This window comes from Brachionichthys hirsutus, chromosome 20 (genome assembly GCF_040956055.1).
Source record: "Brachionichthys hirsutus isolate HB-005 chromosome 20, CSIRO-AGI_Bhir_v1, whole genome shotgun sequence".
Classification (NCBI taxonomy): Eukaryota; Metazoa; Chordata; class Actinopteri; order Lophiiformes; family Brachionichthyidae; genus Brachionichthys; species Brachionichthys hirsutus.
Genome location: NC_090916.1, coordinates 4832329 through 4856906, shown reverse-complemented (window position 1 = coordinate 4856906; position 24578 = coordinate 4832329). Strand labels below are relative to the sequence as shown.

Below are 24578 nucleotides of genomic sequence, written 5' to 3'. Positions count from 1 at the left end.
GAGCGAGGGTGATGATGCTGATGTTTGTGAGATGGAAAGACAGGGATGGCTGGCTGGATGGAGCTCCGCCCCCCCCTGCTGCACTAGACTGACACCTGTTTTCCTCTTTGTACCCGTGAGAGGTAGCTCAGCTCTCCATCTGTGTCCAAATCAGAGCGAGGGATCTGCCGACCACCTGGAGTGTCTAGATCTTTAATGAGGGAGTAGAAAGCATCCTCTTCAGGTGTGAGGCATCGCTGTCAGCAGAGAGAGGACAATCTCAGATACGTTTTTTGTGTGTTTTTTTTCTTTTTCTGGAGGATGTAGACCTCCGAGGATAAGCAAAAGACAGTAGTTTCAAAAAAGCGACTAAAGAATCCAAGGTAACAGCCAGTTCCAGAGATCATGTCTACTAATGGTCAAGACAGAGACCCTGATATCGAACTATTTGTCAAGGTAAGACAGATCTGCGGTTGCAGAAATGTTACTGAAGCAACACCGCGTCCTGTGGAAAGTTCATGTAACTCAATAGTAGAGGTAGAGTTACAGCGGCACTGGCGCACTGCTCTCTACGCTGACCCGGGATTGTTGTGACACTGACACTGAAGCTGCTTGTTGATGGTGGGAAGCTCCTGTGGTTATTTCTGGTCATCAGATGCGAAAATGGAGCTAAAAAAAAAAGACGAAGGGAGCAGCTCATAAATGCAACCTTCACTAGATGGAGCGTTGTTTTCTTTGTTATCCCACGCTTAGAAGCACTTCAAGCCCTGTGGGAAATACTAGAGGCAGGTGGAAAAGCTCATCGCTACCTGGATGCACTGACCCAATTATCTAGGGAAGGCTGCCTCCCAGGAAACCAGACAGCTAGGCAACAGAAAGCGCACTGACACTCCGGTCATCAGCCCTTCAAACCCGAGTGTTCCCAACCTCCCGCCATTGTAAGAGCACCTAAATCCATCTCTGAAGCAAAAAATACTCACCAAGATCTATTTTCTTTGCATTTACCGGTAATCAGTCATTCCAAGTTATTGCTTGTTCAATTAATGTCATTCTTTTCAAAGCCAAACTCACTTTTGCCTCGATGCAAGGTGAGGAGAGTGAAGTTGAGATCTGATCTGATGCTTCCATAGAAACTGGCATCTGAGATTTTAATGCAGCTGGATTGGAAATATCCTTCATTCCCGCTCCATGTCTGCCTCTGCCTCCTCCAAATTAATGGATGTTTGATAATATAAATTACATTAGACGTGTTACAGTTTGACCTGTGCTGTTTCTTTTGGATAAAGATCTTATGTGCGAGTTATTTGAGAATAAATTGCAAAAAAACAACAATGCTTTAACTGTACATGATATAGTACGTATATATGTAAAGTATCACTGGACAAATTCGATGACAAAGTTCTGTTGAATAAAAAAATATTTAAAGCATTAATTACAATCAAATTTGGAAACTCAGCAAACATGGGCATCTTCCTTATTTACTGGATAATGGTATACCATCATGTATTCCTGTTGACGCACACACGGCCGGGTCACGTGAAACACGGCCCACAGGCCCAGTTGTGTGTACCGGCTTTAGTTCTTCGTGTTCTAGAAGCTGATTGGCTATTATCAGCGGCTGCGTATTGTGTTACGCTTGTGCCGCCGAGCGCTCTCTCAACAATGCACTGACAGAAGTGTCACATGAGCTCATGAAAGCGTGACAGCGCTGAGCATCAATGCACGGTGTGCATACAGTCAGCTCAGCTACTGTCAGACTGATGTCTCTGTGTTCTGGGCTTTACTGGGAGCAACAGTGTACTGAAGGACACACACACACACACACACACGCACTGACTGCAGCGGAATTGGATTTGTCTGTGAAATGGTTGCTGGTGTCGCGAAGTCATGGAACGATATCTGTGATATCTGTATACATTTACAAATCATAACGTCGTAAATTAAATCCCAGCTCACCGGTTTGACCTCAAGGTCATTGCACCCTTTGTGCTGTGGGTCGTGCTTCCGTCTGCGTCGGCAGCTCTGTGCCCCGTTGGCCAGTGACCCGGGTGATCATGTATAATTCAGCCGGGTCAGTGACTCGGGTGCCACAGCTGATGTTCTGCTGCATATTCATGCATGAGACTCAAGGATGATAACATGCAGAGTCATGTATGTCATGTAACAGTCATGCATGTGATTGCAAGTTGTTTTTTTTTACGACACGTGTGGTTGTAGAATGACATATTTTAGAGCTGTAATCTAGTGGTGTTAAATAATAAGACATTTGAAATGAGTTAATCACAATGACAGACTGCTACTACTGTATACGTGGATAAGTTTAAAGTTTTTTAAATTACAAAAAAAAAGACAAACTGTAAACAAGGCGACAGAAAGCTGCACTTTTGCTCGACTCTGACCTTATCGTAAATTTCACTCACATTTCACGCGAGTTTGCGTTGTGTTTACATTCACACACGTCTTTGAACTTGTCCGTCAAAGTCAAAGATAACAGCCATTAAATCCAACAATTTACTTTTCACTGCAAGTTATCCCGGTTCTCTAAAGGACAGCTTTGTAACAAGGAGGGAATTTCCAACTTTATGCATTATTAACTCTAACCTCTCTGTTAATCATACTACTACTTGATACAGCAAAAATAAATAAATAAAGGAAAAATATTACAACATAACTTTAAGCAGTCTCATCTCAGTTTAGTGCTATAAATTCTGATCATTTTTATTTTGAATTCATTTGATGAATATTTCCTCCATTTGTAATTTTTTTTAAATATCTTCAAATGATCGCATCTTAGAGCCTGAATCATATTTCTGTCTCTGACTATTACTTAATTGAATGATCTATTATCAGTTAATCATATAGAGGCTCTAATGATGTCTCAGCTCAGATAATGTTTCATTCCATTTGGTGCTGTTGCTCAATCCCTCTTTGTTGCCATTGTGCGTCACATATCCAGTCGATTTTCTTTGCATGCAGGCAGGCAACGACGGCGAAAGTATCGGCAACTGTCCCTTCTCGCAGCGCCTCTTCATGATCCTGTGGCTCAAAGGGGTCGTGTTCAACGTCACCACCGTCGACCTCAAAAGGTTAGGATATGGGGAGCCAAAAAACACTCCAGCGTGCTCCCGGGTTTCTTTATTGCATAGGTTCTTTCTTGCATCCTCTGCAGGAAGCCAGCAGATCTGCACAACCTCGCTCCAGGCACGCACCCTCCTTTCCTGACCTTCAACGGAGAGGTCAAGACCGATATCAACAAGATTGAGGAGTTTCTGGAGGAAACGCTCTGTCCTCCAAAGTAATGCAACTGGACGGTTTTACAGCACATAGTTTACAGTATGAGATTATATTACCTACTGCGCGCACACGCACACACACACACACACACACTGTTTTCTGCTGGATTTATTTCACTTTACTGTTGAAAGGGCAGGAAACGTTGCAGTCCAATAAAAGTGAATATGTGCCATTTGAAGAGGGATGCAAACTCATATATGCCTTGCTGTTTATGTTTATAGAAGCTGTAAATCATTAATGCATGAGTGTATACGCGTCTTGGGCACTTTTGCATGTTTTAATATGTGAAAACAAAAACCTTAACTATATGAGCTTCACTGACTGCAACCACGTTTCGAGAGCTGCCCCCCCCCCCCCCCCCCTTAAAAATCGGAACCAGTGAGTGAGTAGCTGCAGAGAAAAAATGTCAGATTTACTCAATATTTCATTCATTACCTGCAAAGTTGGGGTTTATCTTTACATCACAAAGAGACCTTAGCATGAGAGCGCTCGCGGGGCTTGCGGCCAACTTGGTGCGAGTATGTAACATGTTTTCAGTCTGAGCAGAGTGCTAGTCCAGGTGTTAATGCTATCCAGATGGTTTAGTCTGTTCTTACTACATCTCCTGCCTCCCCCCCCCCCTGCTCAGGTATCCCAAACTGGCTGCCAAGCAGAGAGAGTCCAACACAGCTGGAAATGACATCTTCGCCAAGTTCTCAGCCTACATCAAGAACACCAAGCCAGAGGCCAACTCTGGTGGGCTGCTCATTTATGCCGTTTGCACTCACAGGACAACATGAACTGAGTTTATGGCAGTCATTAATGCATTCCTCCACCAGGTCGTAGCAGAGGCCCGTATGTGAATACACCTCTGTGTATGGGTTTAGTTGTACTGCCACCTAGTGATGTTATCGCCACACAGGCCATGTCACTTTGACTTTTAACAGTCTTGCTTACATTGTCCTGTTTGGGTTGTGTGTTTAGTCCTGGAGAAAGGTTTGGCCAGGGCTCTGAGGAAGCTGGACACCTACCTGAACAGCGTCTTGCCGGATGAGATCGACGCAGACAGCATGGAAGAGGAGAAGTTCTCGAACCGGTGCTTCCTCGATGGGAATGAGTTCACCCTGGCAGACTGCAACTTGCTGCCCAAACTGCATATAGTGAAGGTAAAGAGGGCGAACGCCTGAGAAATGATTGATGAATGTGGATGATACCATTAAAAAGAAAAAGAAAAAACTTCAAAAAAGATGAGTATGTGATTTATATGAGCTTGGACATCAAGTGCTCATTTTCAAGTAAAGAATTATAGCTTTAAAATGTTAAACTCTCCTGCAGTTGGCAGTTATACAGCAATAAAAAAGGTTAAATGGTTCCAGCGTACCCAGTAAAACTGCTTTAGGCCCGTCACTCTGGGAAAAAGGCAATAATTGATAATAGAACACACAACAGATCAAATGACAATTTATTAGCAGTGCATAGTGCAGGCAAATAGTTACAAGCATTTGCACATCTGCTTCTACTTTTTGTCTGTTTGCAGTAGTATTTAGCAAATATCTATTTTTAGAGCGAGGGGCATAGGAGATGAGTGAGGAGATCTAAAGTTAGCAAAATGAATTCCCACACATTTGTAGAATTATAGATTCGTTTTTGACTTTTTGGTACTTGCCATTACAATTCGAAACTAAGATAGTGATCTTTATATATATTCCCTTCTAGCAGTGTATTAACACCAAATAGGAATGCTCACTTCTATAAATGGCGTCACAGGATCACACGAGTTTAAGTGAGTCACTTGGTTGATTAACACAGACTTACACTGCTTCATTTAGCCCTTCCTCCAATTCAGAAACAACATCCTACCGATGTACGGCAGAACACATGAAAAGTACCACAAATGCACGACTCAAAGGAAAGTTAAACTCAATAAGTTGTAATAACAAAGCATCAAAATCAAAATCTCACTTAACATAAAAGATGAGATGAGACGTGACAAACTGGCACAGTATAAAGGGAGGCACAAACAATTTATACACCAGGTAGGGGAACACAGGTGGAATTAATCGGGGCGGGATTGACAATCACACAAAGGGAGGAAGTCAAGCTCTGAAATTAGGGAGGATGGATGAGTGCCAAAATAAAGCAAGAAGTGGGAGAAACACATAGACACAAGACAAACACTAAACATAACCTAACACGACTTCCTGTGAGCATGTTAGCAGCAAAGTGTCAGCATTAGCAGGCGAGTGCTGCTAGAATTTACTTGGTTTCTCTTGCTCTGATGTCGATCTCATAGAAATCATCATTGGGTTCATTGGAGTTGATTGATTTCGACATTTATTAACTGAAAAGCTGAAAATTAGACAGGATGAGGTGCAGCAGGGTGCAAAAGAGTCAGCTGCAACAACTAATCTCAAAATACCATCGACTTCCTGAAGGTGGATTTTAAATGTCTGAAGAGGTAATCCAAGTTGGTCTGCAGTCCATGTCAAAGTCGGAATTTATCTCTCCTAGGTCGTCGCCAAGAAGTACCGCAACTATGACATCCCCTCAGACATGACGGGCGTGTGGCGGTACCTGAAGAACGCCTACACACGCGATGAATTCACCAACACCTGTGCCGCCGACTCTGAGATTGAGACGGCCTACAAAGATGTGGCGAGGAGGCTGGCCAAGTAATCCGCCCACTGTAGGAGCTCAGACCAAAACAACCAATAATACACAACACAGGAAATATATCTTTCATTGACTCCTCTTGAGTCTTCCTCAGTGGCATTTCTATGAAGTAGAAAAGTTACAGATGTTAGGGATTACAGACCTGAAGTGGTGCAATCTACAAATCAAAGTTTCATTTAATGCACAGGTTTTAAAACCAGATTCAAATGTTGCTGCTTGTGAAACTTCTGAATATAACAAATCCGCTCCGACGTGAACACGTCTGCATTTATGTCACACAGAGATCTCTTTCATACGTACGGCCAAACACTTCACTAGCTGCTGATGGCAGGGCGGTTCATTTTATTTACTCCTCAACCCGCAAAAGTCTAGTCTGACTTCAGTGTTTATTATCAATCTTTGGCGCCACATTGATTCATCCGCGATTGGCGATTGATGCTAACTGCTGAATATGACTGTTGCAATGCGATCCGAAGATTCATCATCCGTTGCCTTACGATGATGCTGTAAGATTTTAAGTTCCTATGCTAAATGCTAAACAACGTTTAGAGATTTTTTTTAGCCGAAAGGGGCATTAATAACTTAGAACAAACCTTGTTTCTGACTTGTTTGCATGCGTGAATCCATTTTTTACCGCGCCTTTATTTGGAAGTACCAAAAATCCACGCCAATGTCACCCATGCAGTAACTCATTCTGAAAAGTGCATTGCAGCCAGAGTTGAGACATTTGTTCTGCCTCTAGCTATTAGTGTTCGGTCTACGTATTGATTTTGTCTTGAGTTACACATGATATTATGAATGGAGAGAGTATTTATTTAGCAGCCCCAATCAGGCCTGATTATGGAGAGCCATTAGTGCTGTGATGAAAAGCATCTTCCAGGCCAGGTCCGCAACGGTCAGGAGCCCTGCCCTCCAGCCCTTCATCAAAGAGACGTTTCCTCGTCTCTGAGGAGTCTGTCAACATCCACAGCCTAAAGTTCAAGTTCAAAAGTTTCATTGTCCACGCAGACGAGGATGGAAATTTGTTTTGGGGGCCTATCGTCTTTGGCTTGGTGTCAGGCTGCAACTTTAGCGAGACTTTCTTGAAGAACCATAAGACTCTTGTGTGGTTTGGACAAACATGTGATATGAAATTGGAGGATGATGACTGAGAGCCATGTTCATCGCAAAGCGCTGCAAATAAAATAATATTTTCACAGATCTGCTTCGGCCTTTTCTTTTCTTTTCCACCTCGGTGATCAATCAACAACAATGCGGCCCGGGGGGGGGGGGGGGGGGGGGGGGGTTGCCGTGAGGGGAAGGGGCGAGCGCTGTGTGTCTCTTTGATAGCGAAAGGTGCTGGTGGATCCTGGATCCGATTCCTGCAAAGGGTTAAGAGTGTATGGCTAAGTTGATTATATCCAGTGGTGAAGGTCTGTCTCTCCATCTGTAAGAGAGAGAGAGAGAGAGAGAGAGAGAGAGAGAGTGATGACCGTTGACAGGTTTAAATAGAGGCTTCCATGCCAGGGATCAAACGCCATCCCTCTTCTCCACTCTCTCATTAAGACGGAAAACCCGAGCGCCGCCATCCGATCTGTCTCCATTTTTCCCCTCAAAGGAGTCTAACTTGAAAGATCTGTGCCTGTCGGATTTACAATGGAGGGCGAGCGGTGTTTACTGAGACACGGCCTTGCCAGAAACAACAGTCAAAGAAAATAAATGGAGACGGCCTAGTGTTTCCACAGGAGTAAGGAAATATGGAACGAGACTTGCGCCTTGCTGTTTGGTAATTAGTACCTAAACATCCCTGTCCTTGGATCCCATTGCTCACATCCAACGTTTCTGCGAGCTGGATAATATACAGTGGAGCATTAACGTCAAACACGTCTGGTCACGAGGCCTGGCACGCCACATTAATCTGTTATTACACTCCCGGTGGATCTGGCAGTGCCTGGCCTTGGATTGGCCACCGTAGCGCAGGAGAGTCCATGTATAGCTGACAGGGACTCACACACAGTGTACTTTCATAGTCAGGGTTAGTAAAGCTTTCTGACTGAGGCATAAATTGTCTAAATTGAGTCTTGCTTTGAGACCCGAGCTGATTAAAACAAACTGCTTTGACGTGTGTGTGTGTGTGGGGGGGGGGACCTACCAGAATCAGACCTGTGATCCAATTAAGAGCCAGACCCGTAGACCCCAATGCTCCGCCAGCTTCTGCTTGCTACATAGATATTGCACCCAGGGGACAGGCACATATGTTTCAGGTGAAGTGGAGACCCTGTATTATCCACATCATCTAACTGCATTAGCAGAAAAGGGCTTTGTGTAATCTAACACGTGTTTTATTTAGTTTTCAATCAAATCCATGTTCAGTTTCTTAGATCTAATCCAAAACGCAGGATGAGGATTCCTTCAGAATAGCAGTAGGTTTTGTTAAACCTTCTGGATTGATCAACTCCAGCGGCGAGGTGAGAGATCCGCGCCGTTCTGCACCATGAAACACACCTTCCGATCACCGATCAGCCTTTTCCTGCTCCCGGCTGGGTGACGGCTGACATGGGACATCAACATCAGCCCGTTGAGGAGGTGACGGCTGAGGCTCCGCAGGCCCGAGGAGGAAGCCTCTAATCAGAGGACAGGAGATCATGTTTAAAAGAAGAGACAGGGCCGCGGGGGGGGGACGGGTCCTCGTCTCTCCCACTCAAGAGACGGAGAGCATCTAAGAGTGTATCACATTCTCAGCAGGTCCTCCAGCCCTCCTCCGCTCGCCTGCCCGTGGAGGTTTGAGTGACTTGTGGTGAGGCTTGATGGGGATTATTGATCTGCCCGGCGTGCGCCTGTGGTTTCGGCTTAAGACTGACGACCTCACCAGAGAGCTCTTCTTGGCTGTCCCGGATCAGCGGTGGAGTCGTGTGGAGGCTGGGGCTGAGGCTGGCCAGGTGATCAAGACGTTACCCCGTGCCTTTTAATAATCAGGCACATATTTAGGCGGAAGATTGCAATAAACATATCTGATGAGGCTTTTTGAAGAGGAGTAGTTAAAATGACTAACAATATCTGACGACAGCTGAGCCCATGCAGCGGTATTTATGCTCTTGGGTAGCATGACTGGGCAGGGTTTCTTTTCCAGTTGTGGACCACATGAAATAATCCACGGTCACTGGAGAAGGATGTGGACACTGCGCTAATTAGGTGAGATGATGATGTCAGGTATTGATACCGACTAGTGAGCCAGAACTTTTCCCCTCCGCGCTCCGTTCCAACGCTGCGGTGACCACGCTCGCCGTGCGACCACACTCGCATCCACATGTCTGGATCCTCAGCAGCCCTCACACATTCGTTCGCGCCGTCCGCCGTGCATGCGCTCACTTTATCATTCATAGCTGTGTAAATCATCACTTCGAATGCAGGAAACGCGCAGCATTTTATTTTCCAGTCATAAACCCTAAAACGTGCCTCTAACAAGAGTTATGATCCTCGGAGCCCGAGAGGATGAATGTCTAAAGCAGGAGCAGACACGATGGCGGGCATCCCTCACCCCCCCCCCCCCCTTTTTTTTCTGGCCTGGCATCCCCGTGCGTCTATGGTCGTGTGGTGGATTTTCCGAAAAGCCCCAACATGATCCAAATGTCACCAGGGTTGTATGTCATTCAGCAACGAACTGAAGCTCTGCTCTGAATTACCAGACCATTAGTTCTCAATTAACACGCACCTGATGAAGTTTTAACAGCCCTTCATCTGACAGGAAGAACACATAGTACGGCTTCACGCTTGGTTTTTTAAAAATGTTTTGGCCTGGCCGGATTCTATGGAAAAAGGCCTGTTTTGCATGACTATTTGGCCGAGCGGAGCTTTATGCCGTCTTATGTTCTGTACGCTCAGACGCGCTACAACAGTTTGCCACTTTTGACAGTTGAGCTCCAGTGTATAATTTGAAGCACTGACATAAAGTGGAGGCCTTGGACAAAGAGGCCTTTTGTTTGTGTGTTTGGTCGCTGTCCATGGTCCTGACACTCGCATTTTCACACAGATTCCTTTTCTTCAGGAGGCGTGGCCGGTATCGGATTGCATAATCCAAACTGGCAGAACTCACAATGCGTAGGTATTTTATGTTTCATAAGTGCACTTTTCTCTGAGTTGTGTTTCAGAAAATTGCTTCATGGAATCAGACGTTTTCAAAAGCGAGCAAAACGCAGGCTTTAATCTCGTGATGAATGGAATCTGTTGCTGTTTTACAGTGTAAGAACGTCTTTGAGCTTCTGGGCTCTTCCCTGGATGCAGCTCGATTGCCAATTGATCATTTCTTTTATTACAGGTCAAATGACAAGTTACTGTTTACAACCTCCACACCGGCCCCCGATCTATGAGGGGGGGCCGGTCTATTTGACTTTAAGTTATGGAGCACATGCTTCAGGCCACAGAGACGAGATGCAGGGTGTTGAAACTTTAGTATGAGTACCACTAACATAATAAGAGTGGTCTGGAGACACATCTCGGCTGTATGGAACTCCAGTTGGGTGGGCCCCTCGTCCTGGTGCCGGTGGTTAAATAAAAAAGAAAAGCCACTAGAGTGCGCCAAAGTACACAAGTATGGTTGACTCTGAAATTCCCCTTGGCTCAGGGAGGAAGGTTGCTCCATTACAATCAGATCAAATTAAGATCAATCCTGCGGGATTCAGGGCGTGCATGGACTTTTGCTAAAAGATGGCCTTCATCTAAGACATCAAAGGCTTTGCCCGCTGCCATTTTTATGCATCAGATGACATCAGGTCTGGAACGTTCGCGGAGGTCAATGCTGATTGGTCAGTAACAACTGGAAAAGTTCCCCACCGAGAGTTTATCTCTGGACAAAATAAGAAATGAAGTTGCAAAGAGTCCTGTTTGGGGCACAAATAAAGCACACACACACACACGCTTGCGGCCATTTCTCGATTGAGTGAGATGGAAACATATACAGCTCTGTGGGGTATGGAGCCCTGGGGGGGGGAATCATTTCCCGCCTGAGCTGCTTCCATGAGACGTGTGTAGAGGTCAAGCAAACAATTGTACTAGTCTGTCAGCTGCGTGTTTGTATTTGCGTTTGTGTGCAGAGACATCTGAATGGAATAGTGTAAACTCTGTATTCCCTTCCGTTGTTTGCACGTCACAGTGATGGGGGGGGGGGGCACATTTGCTTGCATGACTACTTACAACCTGGTATAAAAATCAAACTCAAATCATCGCTGGTATCAGATGCAACCATCAAATTATAAACGAGACAACAAGGAAAAAAACAAAAAAAACCTCCATGCAAGCCTCTCCTTAGTGAGTCTGCCTTTTTGTTGCCGCCTTTCCTGCATGCTCTTGTGGGACATTATGCTAATTTCTCTGGGTGTCTGGGTTGCAGTGCTTCTCCAGAGTTCATTATTATAATTGCTAGACATGGCTGAGAATGCTGCAAATGGGAACCTGAAACCAGTGGGAGATTTTTCCATGAAATCTATATTCAGGGAAATCCCGAGAACCTTTCCCAATCTGAACTTTAAAAAAACACATGGGATGGCGACGCGGTGCCTCTCGTCTCTCTGTTCCAGCATGTGCATGTGTGTGCGCACACTTAGATTGGCTCTATTATGTCTTGGAATAATGTAAAACAGCTTCCTTGCTGCTCTCTGTCTCTGTTTCTGTCTCCATCTCTCTGGTTTCCCAGTGAACCTTTGAAATGAAGCCATGGCGGCAGCAGTGGCAGTAGTTGTTTGGTTGAGCGTGCCAGGGCCCCAGCCCACCTTAGTCCCCGTCCAAAGACAATGTTAGTACAGACAGAACGGCAGACCAGAGATGATGCCGCAAAATGTGCTTCCTACGTGCGACACGCTGGAAGATCTGCTTAGCTGTTTCAGAATGGATTTAACAAGGGATGACACGGCTATACGCTCTTAGAGATTTCAGACTTGTGTTGGCCGATTGTACTTATATGGAAAATCAGCACACGGAGAAATCGAACCCTAAATATAGAAAATAGAAACGAGTTTCACGCAAATGCATGAATCTCTTCAAATATCGCCTTCAAAAAGTAATCTTACCTGATAAGAGATTTAAAATGTATGTTAAAAAAATGCTTCAATGTCACACTTGGCTAAATTGCATATTATGAGATGACAGGCGTCCAAACTGACTGTAGTGTCCCAATTCATGCTCGTGCTCAGGCATGCTTGAAAATAGGCAGGGAAACTAAAGCGTTTGGTTTTCCGAGCTAATGAAATAAAGTGTACATTTTCTTCAGCATAACCTAAATATCAGAGGATGTGGTGGATAATGACATATTTTACCTGGAAAAATAAAATTCAGCAGAAAGAGAAGCGTAAGAGGAAAAGTTACGTTACAAAATTCCTATTTTATTCTTAAAATAAACAAACTGTACAAAGCCAATTTCAATCACTGTTGTCAGGTCTGATTGTCCCTTTGTAAATGATGATCTTTATGAAACGTACCAACACAAAAAAAACAATGGCGTCACCATTGGTTTCAATTTCCTGACAAGGTTTCATGAGAGAAGAAGCATAACAACAGACACAAACAAGTAAACGTTACATAAGAACAGGGTAAAGGTATGGTTCCAGGATATCATACATGATCATTAAATAATGCAATGGTTTCTGACAACAGCTTGCACGCAACATTTCTCCAGGTAAAAAAAAAAGAAAAAAAAAGAAAGGATGACCCTCCTGTTTTCAGAAAACACAAACAAAAGCAGATGAGGATGAAATGGGATGTCAGTGCGGCACCGATGAAGAAAGAAGCAGATGAAATAAAGTCTGGTGGTCAAGCGTAACTGCCCAGGCTGAAGTAGTGAGGAAATGTACGGAGACATGTTCAACTCTGTTAGCTGAGTTCAGAGCATCCTCTGCACAGACTGGGAACAAGACAGCGTGTGTGCGAGCGTCCAATCAAAAGCCTGACGTCTGATCCCTGAAACAGGGCTGTGTGTTTATCAGCTTTTTTTGGAAATTGGGTTATTATATTACCTACAATACTACACACACACACACTGAATATCCTATCGTAAGGAGGCAAGAAAAGTTATTATTATATATATTTTTTAAATCCCAACTGCTTTGTGAGATCAGATTTGATTCCAATGTAAATATCTTGTTTGCCCAAGTGCTATCCATTCTGCATGAGTGTGTGTGTGAACCCAGCGGTGTTACACCTACACCGAGGACCGAAACCAAGAGCCCTGCTGGCAGCTAGTTGCAAGTGCTGCTAGAAATAAAACAAGAAATAAGTGCTTTATGAAACAAACAAACACAAGTTTCACATATTTTTTTGGTTAGTCGTTTGCTGCCAGCAGCTGAATCCAATCCCCTCTGTTTTCTTCTTTTTTTTTTTTTTTTTACACTTTTTCAAAACGTTTCTAAAAAGAAAATCTCACATAGCAATTTTATCAGATCATAATATCGCCCTCGTCCTTCCGAAGCCACAGAATGAATTTAGATAATGAGCCTGGTTGGTGAGGTCGATGCAGATCTATTTGGAAAACTGTGTTAACAAGGCGACAAAAGGAAAATAAATAAATGTGAAGGAATGCCAAAGTCCTTTTAGTCTTTGACTGATTTCATTTCCGTCTCAGAGACCGAAAAAGAAAAAAAAATGAAAGAGACAAACAAAGACATACCAGTGTGTTACACACTAAAACAGATTTTCAAAGCCATCTTTTGCACAGCTATGATTGAATTGGCATGTTTTTTTTTGGGGGGGGGGGGGGGGCAATTAGCCTAACTGGATATGAAAAACAAAAACAAAACATACATGCAGATTCATCAAATCTGTGAGATTGGAGATCATCCAAGGATTATTCCAGTCCTGAGGAGTTCAAGTACCATAAAATAACCTGGAAATCAGACCTTCTGCACTGGAGTGCGCTCAAGCAAAGGCATGACCCTACTGTAAGAATATTTGGCCTATGTGTCAAATCTACAGTTTCATATTGGGCATACATATCAGTGTGTTTGTTAGACTAGACACACTCTCGGAATCGAGAGCTGAATTTCCCCATTGAATAATAATTTTTCCCATTGAAGCTGACTTTCATGGTGTGTTGCCAAGAGGCACTATGCGAGCTATTGCTCAATAAATACCAAAGTTTTCAATCCAGCCAACTATGTGTCATCGCCTGGTGAGGATGTTGGACTCTAAATGTGTGGAGCAGTTAAACTGGCAGTTGCACCAGAAGAACCATGTCGCAATACTCTTTGGAAATCACATTTCATACTCAAAACCATTTAAATCTTTGGGTGCTGCAAAAAAAGAAGAAAATTAAACCTTTCTCTCGCTCTTTTAAATTACCTATAAAAAAAACCCACATCAATTTTAACTTAGTAATATAGATGCATCAAAAATATTCAGATTACACTTCTTTGACTCAAGTTTCAAATACAATACATAATTTATGGCTTTATAAGTTAAAACAAAGATGCTTCACCCACAATATACAAGTTAAATAAATTGGTTTTAAGCAAATTGACTGTCCATTCCTCTTAAGGTAACGTGTGTTACTGTCATCACGCGCTGCTCAGTGCCTAACGTTCATCTTTGATATTGCCGTAATACAAAAACATGCTCTGCAAAATGCCTTAGTGAAATACAAACACTATACAAAAAAGGCAGTCTTTTACAAATATTGATGAAGCGTCCCTTATCTTGTGGATTATAATGAAAGTGAAATAATGTCTCATCCACTTGGGTCTATTAAAACCGTCCTTATTGCTGTGAGACTCATGTTCAGCGCACGTGCCAGGAGGACAACTCCGCAAAGGTCTGGCCTTGTTTTTCTTTTTTTTTTAATCTCAAACTTAATTTCCAAGCAAAAAGTACAAATAGCTGATGAGAGTTTAAAAAAAATAATTTCCCTTTTCAATTAAAAAAGGTTTGTGCTTTCAAACCATGACATCACTTCACTGCCAACCCTAACCCCTAGTTGTCTTCAATATGGCCTCCACACTGCTTCATCCATGCGGCCTCCCGGATTGAGAATGGTCGGGGAATTGCTGTGGCTCCCGTCGCCATCCACTCCGCCCTCCGTCTGGCTTGGCAGGTTGGGGTTCACCAGGGAGGTACCTGTGGAGGCGCTAGTGCAAGGCGGGACCATCCTGGAGGGTGAACGGTCCCCGCCGGGAACCATGGAGAACTGGTAGGAACCGGACGAGGCGCCGTAGTAGAGATAGGGTGTACTGCTGGTCTGAAAGGGTCCACTCTGGCTCTGGGTGGAGCCCGGATAAGGAGGGGGAAGGTAGGTGTGGTAGTGGGCGCTACCCAGCGACATGCCAGAGGTGACGGGCGGCGTGTAGGTGAAGGTGGCTGGGTAGTGCATCCGAGGGCTGGAGAAACGGCTCTCTGTGAGGGAGGAGAGTCCCGGGAACTGACGATCAAACTGACCTGGGAACGGGCTTAGGTCAGACGAACCTACACACACACACAGAAAAACATCTCATCAGGTGTTGACATCAAGAGTGCGACAAATATTATCAATCGAGTCTAAATAATTGCCCTTCTTTCCAGTTTGTTGGTCTTGATTATGTAAAATGTGGTTAGCACTTAATATAACAAATAAGTCTATTGAGACATGAGATCGGTTAGCTAATTTACAAAAGACTCTGGCTAATGGATTTTGTGGGTTTGGTTATGAAGCAGCATTTGCTTATAAATGTCGTGATATTTGTCAACCTGCTATCTTTCGCTTCTCTTTATAAGTCTTGAGTTTTTCCAGAAAGTCGCATCACTCAAGTCCAGCGCGTGCACCATGTTTGCGCCTCTGTGTGAGTGTTGGTGCATGCTCATATGCATCTGTAAAGCTGTTTATGCATGCAAATGTGTGTGTGTGCGTGTGTGTGTGAGAGTGGGGGGGGGGGGGGATGTGTGTGTATATGTGTGTGAATACTGTATGCACATAAAAAAGCAGTTGGGATGAATCAGGAGCTGCACATGTGGAAACACTTTGAGCAGAAACAGTTTCCATGAGATCCATAATGAGGCAGGGCTGAGCTCTGATGTGGCTCCTCTCCTCGCCTCCCATCGGCTCCAGTGTGTGTGTGTGTGTGTGTGTGTGTGTTCGTGTGTTACGCGCGTAACTGAGCGAGTCGAGAGGGAGCTGCTCCATCTCACCCTTCGTTCCTCTCTTTGCTTCATCCCTTAAAAAATACCCAGAAACCACTAACTGGCTGTGGCGAGCTTCGCACTGGGCCCAGAGTTTTAGGAGAATAGGAGGTCCTCTCCTTCTTGCTCTGCACCCCCCCCCCCCCCCCCCCCCCCTCCACCTCCCATCTCCTCTCAGTGGTTTAGGCCAGCCATGGAGTTCTTATCATAAATCACCAGGCGTCTTCCGTGTCACCATGTCTGCTGCGAGAGGACAGCGGGTGGTGGGGATGAAGGAGAAGGGGGGGGTGGGGGGGGGTGCAGTGTTTATGTACAGGGAGGAATTGTGAAGTCGCGTTTGTCGCTTGCTTTAGCATATGCTGCCAATTAAGGCCTTTAGACTTCCTCTTTCCACAAGATTTGTTTGATTCTGATAGAAATAGTAGGTGATTGTCTCCACTGTGGAGGAGCAGTGTGATCTCAGACCGGCACTGTTCAATAAACGTCTGCTTTTAACATTTGGACCTATTTTAGTGCTCAGAAGGGGCCCTGTGATGATGAGCCAGATCGAACTTTATTAGTTTAAATGAAACCAGAGGGGGACAATGTCTAAATACTTGGGAAGAATTTTACAAACACTCGCGCTTCACCTCTAAAGCAGGCGTTTAACTTGACATATTACATTTTGCTATAGCAATGTTAGCATTGCAACACATGAGCCGCGTAAAGGTGTGTATGGCGAGGAGGGCGGGGCACGTGGTCGCAATGGGGCATCCAATCAGCTTCTGCTTGTACTTGTCGGCATGCTTTGCGGCTGGATACTGTTACGGCGGAGGTGTCGACATGATCTCCAGAGATCTGAGGGTGTTAGTCACATCACTTAGGAGGCATTAAACGCATGCAAGTGGGCACAGACAGCAGGGGAGTTCTCGGGCCTGCGTTTGGGAACGTGCTCGCACATGCAGGTGCGTCGCGCCGAGAACAAAGCCTAACGTTAGAGAGATGAAAGCCGGAGGGAAGGACCAGCTTAATCAAAGTTGACAAGGCAGCTGGCTGGATTTTCAGCCCTTTCTAATGCGGAGTCACACGGCTGCATCGCGTCAACTTTGCTTGGGGCACACTCGCACAGGGGAGGGCGCAGTGTGTTACACAAGAAAACAGAAGGGGGGGTAAAGAAGTGCAGGAAAAAATTGATGGCAGAGAGTCAAACAGGTGTATGGGGGGGAGAAACTTGTCTGGCGGCATGCAGGGAGTTTAAAAGGGCTTTCACACTGGGGGAAAACAGAGACAAATTGGAACGAGATGCTTACTGTTACAGCAGACTGGCTAATGCAATTACCCAGAAGGGTATATCACTATAAAGATACTTTATATGTAAGTCACAAGCCTTTTTATCCTGGGGGCCTGCTGTTACTCATACTCCTCGGAGATCAAAGGCTGGGAGTCCAGAACAAAAGGAAAGGATTGCTTTTTCATTTAATGTCGTTTACGGCATCCGGAGCCTTCTCTGGAGAAACAGCTGGACGGTGACAACACGCCCCATTTCCCTCATTCATCTGAGAATGAGTTAACAGCAGCTCACTGTGCAATATTACTCCAGTATTTTTTGTGTTTTGCAGTATTTCCTCTCTGTGCATCCACACCTGTCTCTCTCCCCTTGTCCTCGACAATTGTTTCAGGAAGTACATATCAACTGGACCTTCAGTGGGAGCTCTGCCAGTCGTAATGGGACCAGGAGAGCATGCAGATTTGCAGAGTGGTGGTTCTACCTGGCAATCGTCGGGGAACATCACTGATGGCTGGCAGGCCCGTTCCACGGCTGGACGAGAGAGGGGTGGTGGAGTGGACTGAGGGGGACGCCATGGGACTCAGGTAGGACGGGTACGTCTGTTCATACGACCACGGAGGAGAGGACTGGGACTGGCGAGGGTCTGATGGGGAGAAATGGAGCGAGGGAATGGACGGTTAGAAGGAGAAAATCAAGCCAGGAAGACATAAAGAGAACAAAACAGACAGGAAAATAAAGCAAGAATAATTACCAAAGAAACAGATTCAAACGATTTAATAAAAAAAAGAACAACAGCTGTAGCCATTATTAGTTTCTCTTATGTTTAGAGGTAAGTATCAGTTGGGCACGTTATAATATCCTCAATAATGACAGATCTGATGTTTACCTTCGTGGACAAGATCTTCCTGTTTGCCTTATAAAACGTTGAGCTCGCAGCTGAGGCACAGAGAGCCTCGCTGGCACACACCCAAGGTGTAAACACACCAGCAGACAACTAAGAAAATAACCGCTGCACACATTTACTGTGCTGCAACGCAAGAACAGAACATGAATGTTGTTGAATTTGTATTTTTCACAGCTTTTTTTAATGTTGCGATGACAATTATTTTTATTCTAGCTTAGGAGTAGGGCAGCTCAGATAATTAGAAAAAAAAACATTGCAGTATTTGTTGGGAAAGTATTTTTTGCTACTCAAAATATGCAGTTTAAAATTGAATTGAATTAAATTAATTGATAATTTGCTTTAATCAATTCTATAAATAAATGGTGATGCAGCAAAAAATATTTAGCTATTAATAGTTATAATTGCAAGGTTGAATCAGATAAAGAAATTACACATTTAAAAAAGTGGTTGAACAACAATAATGCATAGGGCAGAGGTCTAAATGTAACTGATAATGGATGAATGGGAATTAGAGCAAATGGCAAGCTAATTTCTAAAGAAAATATTCATAAAAATGTCCTCAAAAGCACTATGCAACCAACTTAACATAAAGTGACACCGTGATAATTACGGCATGTAAGACAGAATTGTAATTATTAGCATGCAGCTCCTTAGGCCTGTGGTCTAGACTGCAGTAGTTGTACTACAGACGTTGGAGAGGGATGGCCTATCTTTTTGTGAAAACGTGTACCGTCGGAAGGGCGACCAACCGCCCTCACATTTACACACAAGTAGACCCATTCCTTCCTGAGACCACTGTGTGGTGCTGGAAAGCAGATGCTAATTGTAATAACAGCAACATGAAACGTTCCCATAACTAAATAATTGAATCGAATTAAAAATAATTGAAAAACAATGGATTTCTAATCATGACTTCTATTGTTAATTTTTTCAAATTGATAGGGTCAATTACAAGGGGCTTTTTTGTGTACATCTTTAACGTTATATAATGATATAAATGTGTACCAATTTTGAGAGAAATACATAATTAGCTTTTTTTTTATTATCTTTGGGGGCCTACCTTTGATCGTTTTTGAGAAACCTTTGACCCACTCTTGGAACAAATTCCAATATCTCCCAGGACAAAGATAATTCATGTCCATTCCAGTGTGTAATACTTCCCACTTGCTGCCACACCGCTACGCTGTTGATCCCCGCTCCAAACGATCCACTGAGTAACACAACAAAGCCATAAAGTAACTAAGAGTCACACAACCTGCGACGAGCCTCCAGAGGTGAAGGCTATCGGGTAGCAGCCATTCAACCATGACAGATGGTGTTACCTACGATACAGACTGACAGGCAGAGAAAGACAGGCGATCTTGGACACAATGTCTGTCGCACACTGCGCTGGATGTTCTGTGGTTGCATCGTGATGTGCCCAATCCTCCAGTCGAGGTTTGATATTACACCTTACAAACAGCGACTGTCACCTCGTTTGTGACTCAGACTGTGACTCAGCCTGCTACCGTATCAGACATGCTTGGTGCACAATGTTAACGTCCCAAGTTGTTCAGTTCATTCTCTTATTTATACACTATTTTGCGATTTTCTTTGAAGTTTGCATGTAAACTATTAAAAAAAAAAAAAAAAAAACAGTGAGAAGGTGCAGCACTACAATATATAACATGTAGTCTTCTTTAAGATTCTTTTCTTATATTTCAGAGTAAAGTGGAACATTAGGTTTTACTACTGTTACAAAGCTGATAAAGACAGAACTATAAGTGAGATCAGGACCATCGAAGGTTCAAAAGTGCATGTGCAATAATAGTGAACTATTGCTTGACCTTAAACTCTTATAGCCTTGGAATCAGGCGTAAAGAATTTATTTTACATGCCCAAATAAACATGATAACCGTAATAAGTTGAAGTGTAACATTATTTTCATTCTGTGCTGGCTGTCCTGTGCAGGGAAATAATGTATTGATACCATTTTTGAAAGGAAACCTCCCATATATGACATACCTCTAACCATCTGAAGGTGCTGTGCAGTAAATGGGGTTTTGTGCTTTCTCAGGGTGTTAAGAGGTCAGGATCAGCAACAGCACTGCTGCTCTTCTGACACGTAAAGAGGGTGGATTTCAGGGTCTAACGTTAACGTGGCGGATCAGATGCTCACCTGTGATCTGTGTCTGTCCCTGTGGGTTGAAGGAGTTGGCCACTGTGTTGAGAGTCGGGCGTGGGCCTTGATTGGGAATAGTCACCCTCACCCTCATCCTTTCGAGCTCACTAAGGCGGTCTGAGAAGAGACCAGTCTTGGGAGGGTCCTCGAGTTTCTGACGATGCCCTGAAGTCACATCCAAATACAGTATTTTACTGAGCCAGTCATAGTAGTTACTGCAGCGATGTCGCACGTCAGCCATGTTTTTATGAACGTCAGATGACGCTCAAGGACAATCCACCCTGTGTGAATAACGATGTCAAGTTGTTTGCTGTTCTCTTGGCGCTGTTTGTCAGTTATCCATTAAAACACACATTTAATGACACGGTCCTCCTGTGTACCGTGACTTACTTGGTAAACACAATTTTTTTTCCCCAAACAAAGAGCTGGCCTTTGGGAATGGGATGTGACATCCTGGTAATTAAGAAAGCCAATTACCATGTGTCACTTTCGCGTGAGGGGAAAACAGTTCAGACGGGGTAGGTGCTGTGCGAGAAGTATGATGAGTTTTCACTTGAGGCTCCATCCTCAGTTAAACGCGAGCTCTCACGCCATCGCACTATTATCCCCACAGGAGTCGAAAGGTTTGCCAAATACATTTTACCCGCTTGTTTCCTGCATTCCTCCACTGATAATGTTCCGCTCTCTTCATACCCTTGATTCTATTTCTGATGCTCTCTGAGACGGATGAGGCTAGACGCCGCCAGTGTGCAAACACATTCCCCCCGCAGATCGCAAATACATAGGCTGCATGCGACAACACAAGAACGGTGTCACATGTCCTGCCTGCGTGAGCCAATTTCTATCACAGCCTTGTTTTAGGAACAGCAGTGCAAACCTACAAGGGGACCAGGTGTGGACTAAAGGTGGAGCAGAAAGAGAGGGCTGAACACACGGTTGTTTTTATCGCTGGCACTGGTCTGTGTCAGTGGGTCTGTCTGGTCTTGTACTAGTCATCCTGTAAAGGCGGCTAAGTAAATATCAAACAGAGGAGAGTAGAAACTCCTGCCGTGCTTGGCAGAGCTCCAGCTGGCTCAAACAGAAACACTGAGCTCCTTCAGAATCCTGCCCAACCTGCCTGTACTGGGAACAAAGCCCTGGCACTACACCTATGACACTGGGTGGGTGATTAGGAGGGCAGGGAGATGTCTGCAGAAACATTTAGTGAATCACTATTACAGAGATTTAAGATCCAAGCACGCAGATGCGAACAAGGAGTGATAATGGACTAATAGTCCAACATGTGCACGAATCATACCCCCGAGTGCCCACCTTTCTCTCTCTGCTGGCTACACTGTCAAATAATCAGTAGTCACATTTTTCCTCTACTGCAAGAAAATACATTTCGGCCTTACGAATGCCTCCTTAAACCACAGGAATCCTTAAAACAAGCTCTTTTATTCTGGAACAACTGTTTGGAACCTGCAAAAGAATCGAGGTTGGCGGCAGTTAAAACACAGCCGGCGACAGTCAGACAGACCCATGATTTTTTATTGCGATGACGTTACCGGGCTGGCATCACCCAGTTCAAAATAAATAGACAGTCCCCTCATCTGCTTCATTGCGTAGCTCCTCTGGAACGCAAATAATACCTGCAACTTGAAAACCTTATCTCATTGCAGATTTTCGTTTTCTGCCTCATGACATAATTCATGACTACATTTCATTAATATTATTCCCCATCGTTCCTGTGGATATTCTGCACCACTTTCACTGGCATTCATTCATCTCTGTATGCAATCTGTGCCCAGTCAATCATAGCGTTTCCATTTTCAACAGACTGGATTTCTATTCTAAAAACGTTTCGGGACACAGTGCGGCCTTTGTGCACAGCCAGTCTCCTAGTGATGGGAATAAATAGCAATGGGAGACCGAAGGAGATGAGGGGAGACAGACGTGAGGCGGGGGGGGCACGTGGAGAGGAAGACACCCTGATGACCACTAAATTAAAAACTCTGGATGGGATTGAACCAATGAGGAGACACGGGTTCTGTGAATAGTGCTGAGCACACGCAGAACAGGGAACGGGGAAATAGTTAGAGGGTTTAAGATTTTGGTGCGTTTGAGGGATATCCCAAAATACAGACGTTTACATGCGTTTCTGAGGAGCTAATGAAAATTCTGACGCACGTGACAAACCAGCTTCCTGATACCGACAAGCTACACTTCAGCAGACTTCAGTCTCCACCCTGGACTACCATGCTGTCAAGAAACCTATGGATGCAACGCAGTTGAAATCTTAAAGCCTTTTTCCTCCTATAGGAATGCGGCATGTCGACCGCCACATTAAGGTCCAATTTACACTCAAAAGAGCCAGACCTCAAGCCCATTCGTTTAGCGGGCCTTGACAGTAAATACAGTTTTTCAAGAGTTAATTACACCTTTTAGAAGACCACTGTTGCCAAACACAAGACGTCTCAGCTGTTTTATCGGAAACATAGCAGGGCAGACGAATGAGCCGGGGGTATTTAAAGGAATGGGAAAGGCGGATGATTTCACTGCCGTAGGGAAAGTCCCTGAGATTCCCATCATCCCTGTGAAAACAGCGGAGATTTTCGATAGCGCCTGCCACTTCCCTGCCCAGCCAGCGGCCGGAAACGTGGACAGATTCGGACCAGATGTGAGCACACACACACACACACACACACAGATACATGGAGACACACACATGCAAGTATGTGGACATATGCAAACACACGCCTGAATATTTAATCATGCACATTTGCACAGACGCATCATGCATACATCTTCGGACATGCACATGCAATTTAGGATCAGACATGTACACACATGAAAAACAGATGACTAATGATAAGCTAACGCCGCTAAAGATAGCGTCTCCAATCACACAGTTGCACACTGGTTCTTGAATAGTAATATTGCAGCCGTCCAAGAGACATACGTCTGGATCCAGTTGATCGGATTGCACTTAGTAAGAGCTGGTAGGCAAACAGAATATACGTCCAATGTAATTAATGGAAGTCTCACGGCTACAGCTTTGCATTCACTGCGCCGACCGGAGACTAAGATTACACCGAATGTCTCTGCGAGAAGATGTCTTCAAAATGACAATCTCCCACCACCAGCAGCAAATCAAGTTTCCGCTATCAGTTAGCTCAGGTGGAAACTCTCCAGCCTTCTGCCTATAAGCAGCTGAACACGTGATGAAAATGCAGACCGCCAGAAAAGTCAGAATAAAAGGGACAATTTATAAATTCAGTGTCACGTCGTGCCCTCTAAGCTCTCCTGTCCGGTTTATGACGACTGGGTGCGACTGGATGAATGCATCTTTGGGGCTGATTCATGCTCATTGAATCGGCCAGTGTATGTTTGTGTGTATTTATTGCAGATGTGTGTCAGTCATCTCACGGTGGAACAGCCAGTAAAGTCAGCAAACGAATACACTGGCTCCATATTTCACTTTTTTATTTGGAGCCCTCACAGTGGCCATGTTGTTGTTGTTGTTGTTTTTTGTGTGAGCGGTCAGAAACAATGAATTATTTCACGTGGCAATCTGAAGCTGGCAGAGCGTGACTCGAGGGCAGACGTGCAGAGTGTGTGACGCCCGTCTATCATGGGGGGTCTGGTAAAAAAGGGAGAGGAGACGATAAATGTAGAACTGAGTATGAGGGGAGAGGGAAAAAAAGGAGGAAGTGAAAAAGTGAGACGCGAGAGAGGGAGAGCGAGACGAGGCGGCTGTTGAAGGAGGGAAGGAGACGAAGAGAAAGAGGGAGCCAGGCTGTCGTGGAGTGCTGCCAGCCGTCTGTGTGGTCCATGCGTTCCAGCCTGGAGGAAGCAAGCCAGGCAAGGGAAGGGCACACACACGCAAACACAGACACACACCGACGCACACACAAAACAATTCCCAAAGGTGAGACATTTATTCATTTATTCGGCACAAAAAAGATTATATACACTGCTGTATGACTCTGTACAAAGTTTAAAGAGTACAGTACACACACACACACACACTTCTCTGCTCACATTAAAGTGGCTTTATTCACGACAGGAGAACAAATCCCTCAGAGATGTTTTCAGTTGAAGCTCTGGGCCAGCCATGCCTTGATCCTCTTAATCTTTGTCTCTTTTTTTTTTTACTCTTCACTTTTTTCCTCGCTTTCTCCCTCTTCATTCTGCTTCCTTCCTCCTCTCTGTCTCTCCCCAGCACTGAA

At 44.5% G+C, this 24578-nt stretch overlaps 2 protein-coding genes across 2 annotated transcripts in view; one reads left to right on the top strand and one right to left on the bottom strand.

Annotated features, from left to right (window-relative positions):
- Nucleotides 1–303: 303 nt before the first annotated feature.
- clic5b (chloride intracellular channel 5b) lies at nucleotides 304–7120 on the top strand. Its single transcript, XM_068753482.1, has 6 exons — nucleotides 304–435; nucleotides 2956–3065; nucleotides 3149–3274; nucleotides 3902–4008; nucleotides 4237–4418; nucleotides 5764–7120. The coding sequence occupies exons 1-6, from the start codon at nucleotides 385–387 to the stop codon at nucleotides 5926–5928; spliced, it is 741 nt and encodes a 246-aa protein (XP_068609583.1). The 5' UTR covers nucleotides 304–384; the 3' UTR covers nucleotides 5929–7120.
- A 7746-nt stretch (nucleotides 7121–14866) lies between these two features.
- runx2b (RUNX family transcription factor 2b) overlaps nucleotides 14867–24578 on the bottom strand; it is a 35177-nt gene continuing 25465 nt past the window's right edge. Inside the window, exons 5-7 of the mRNA XM_068754172.1 lie at nucleotides 20365–20532; nucleotides 17784–17945; nucleotides 14867–15345 (exon numbers count right to left, since the gene is read on the bottom strand). Of these exons, the coding sequence (XP_068610273.1) occupies nucleotides 14867–15345; nucleotides 17784–17945; nucleotides 20365–20532 (809 nt within the window). The remainder of the gene's footprint in view (nucleotides 15346–17783; nucleotides 17946–20364; nucleotides 20533–24578) is intronic.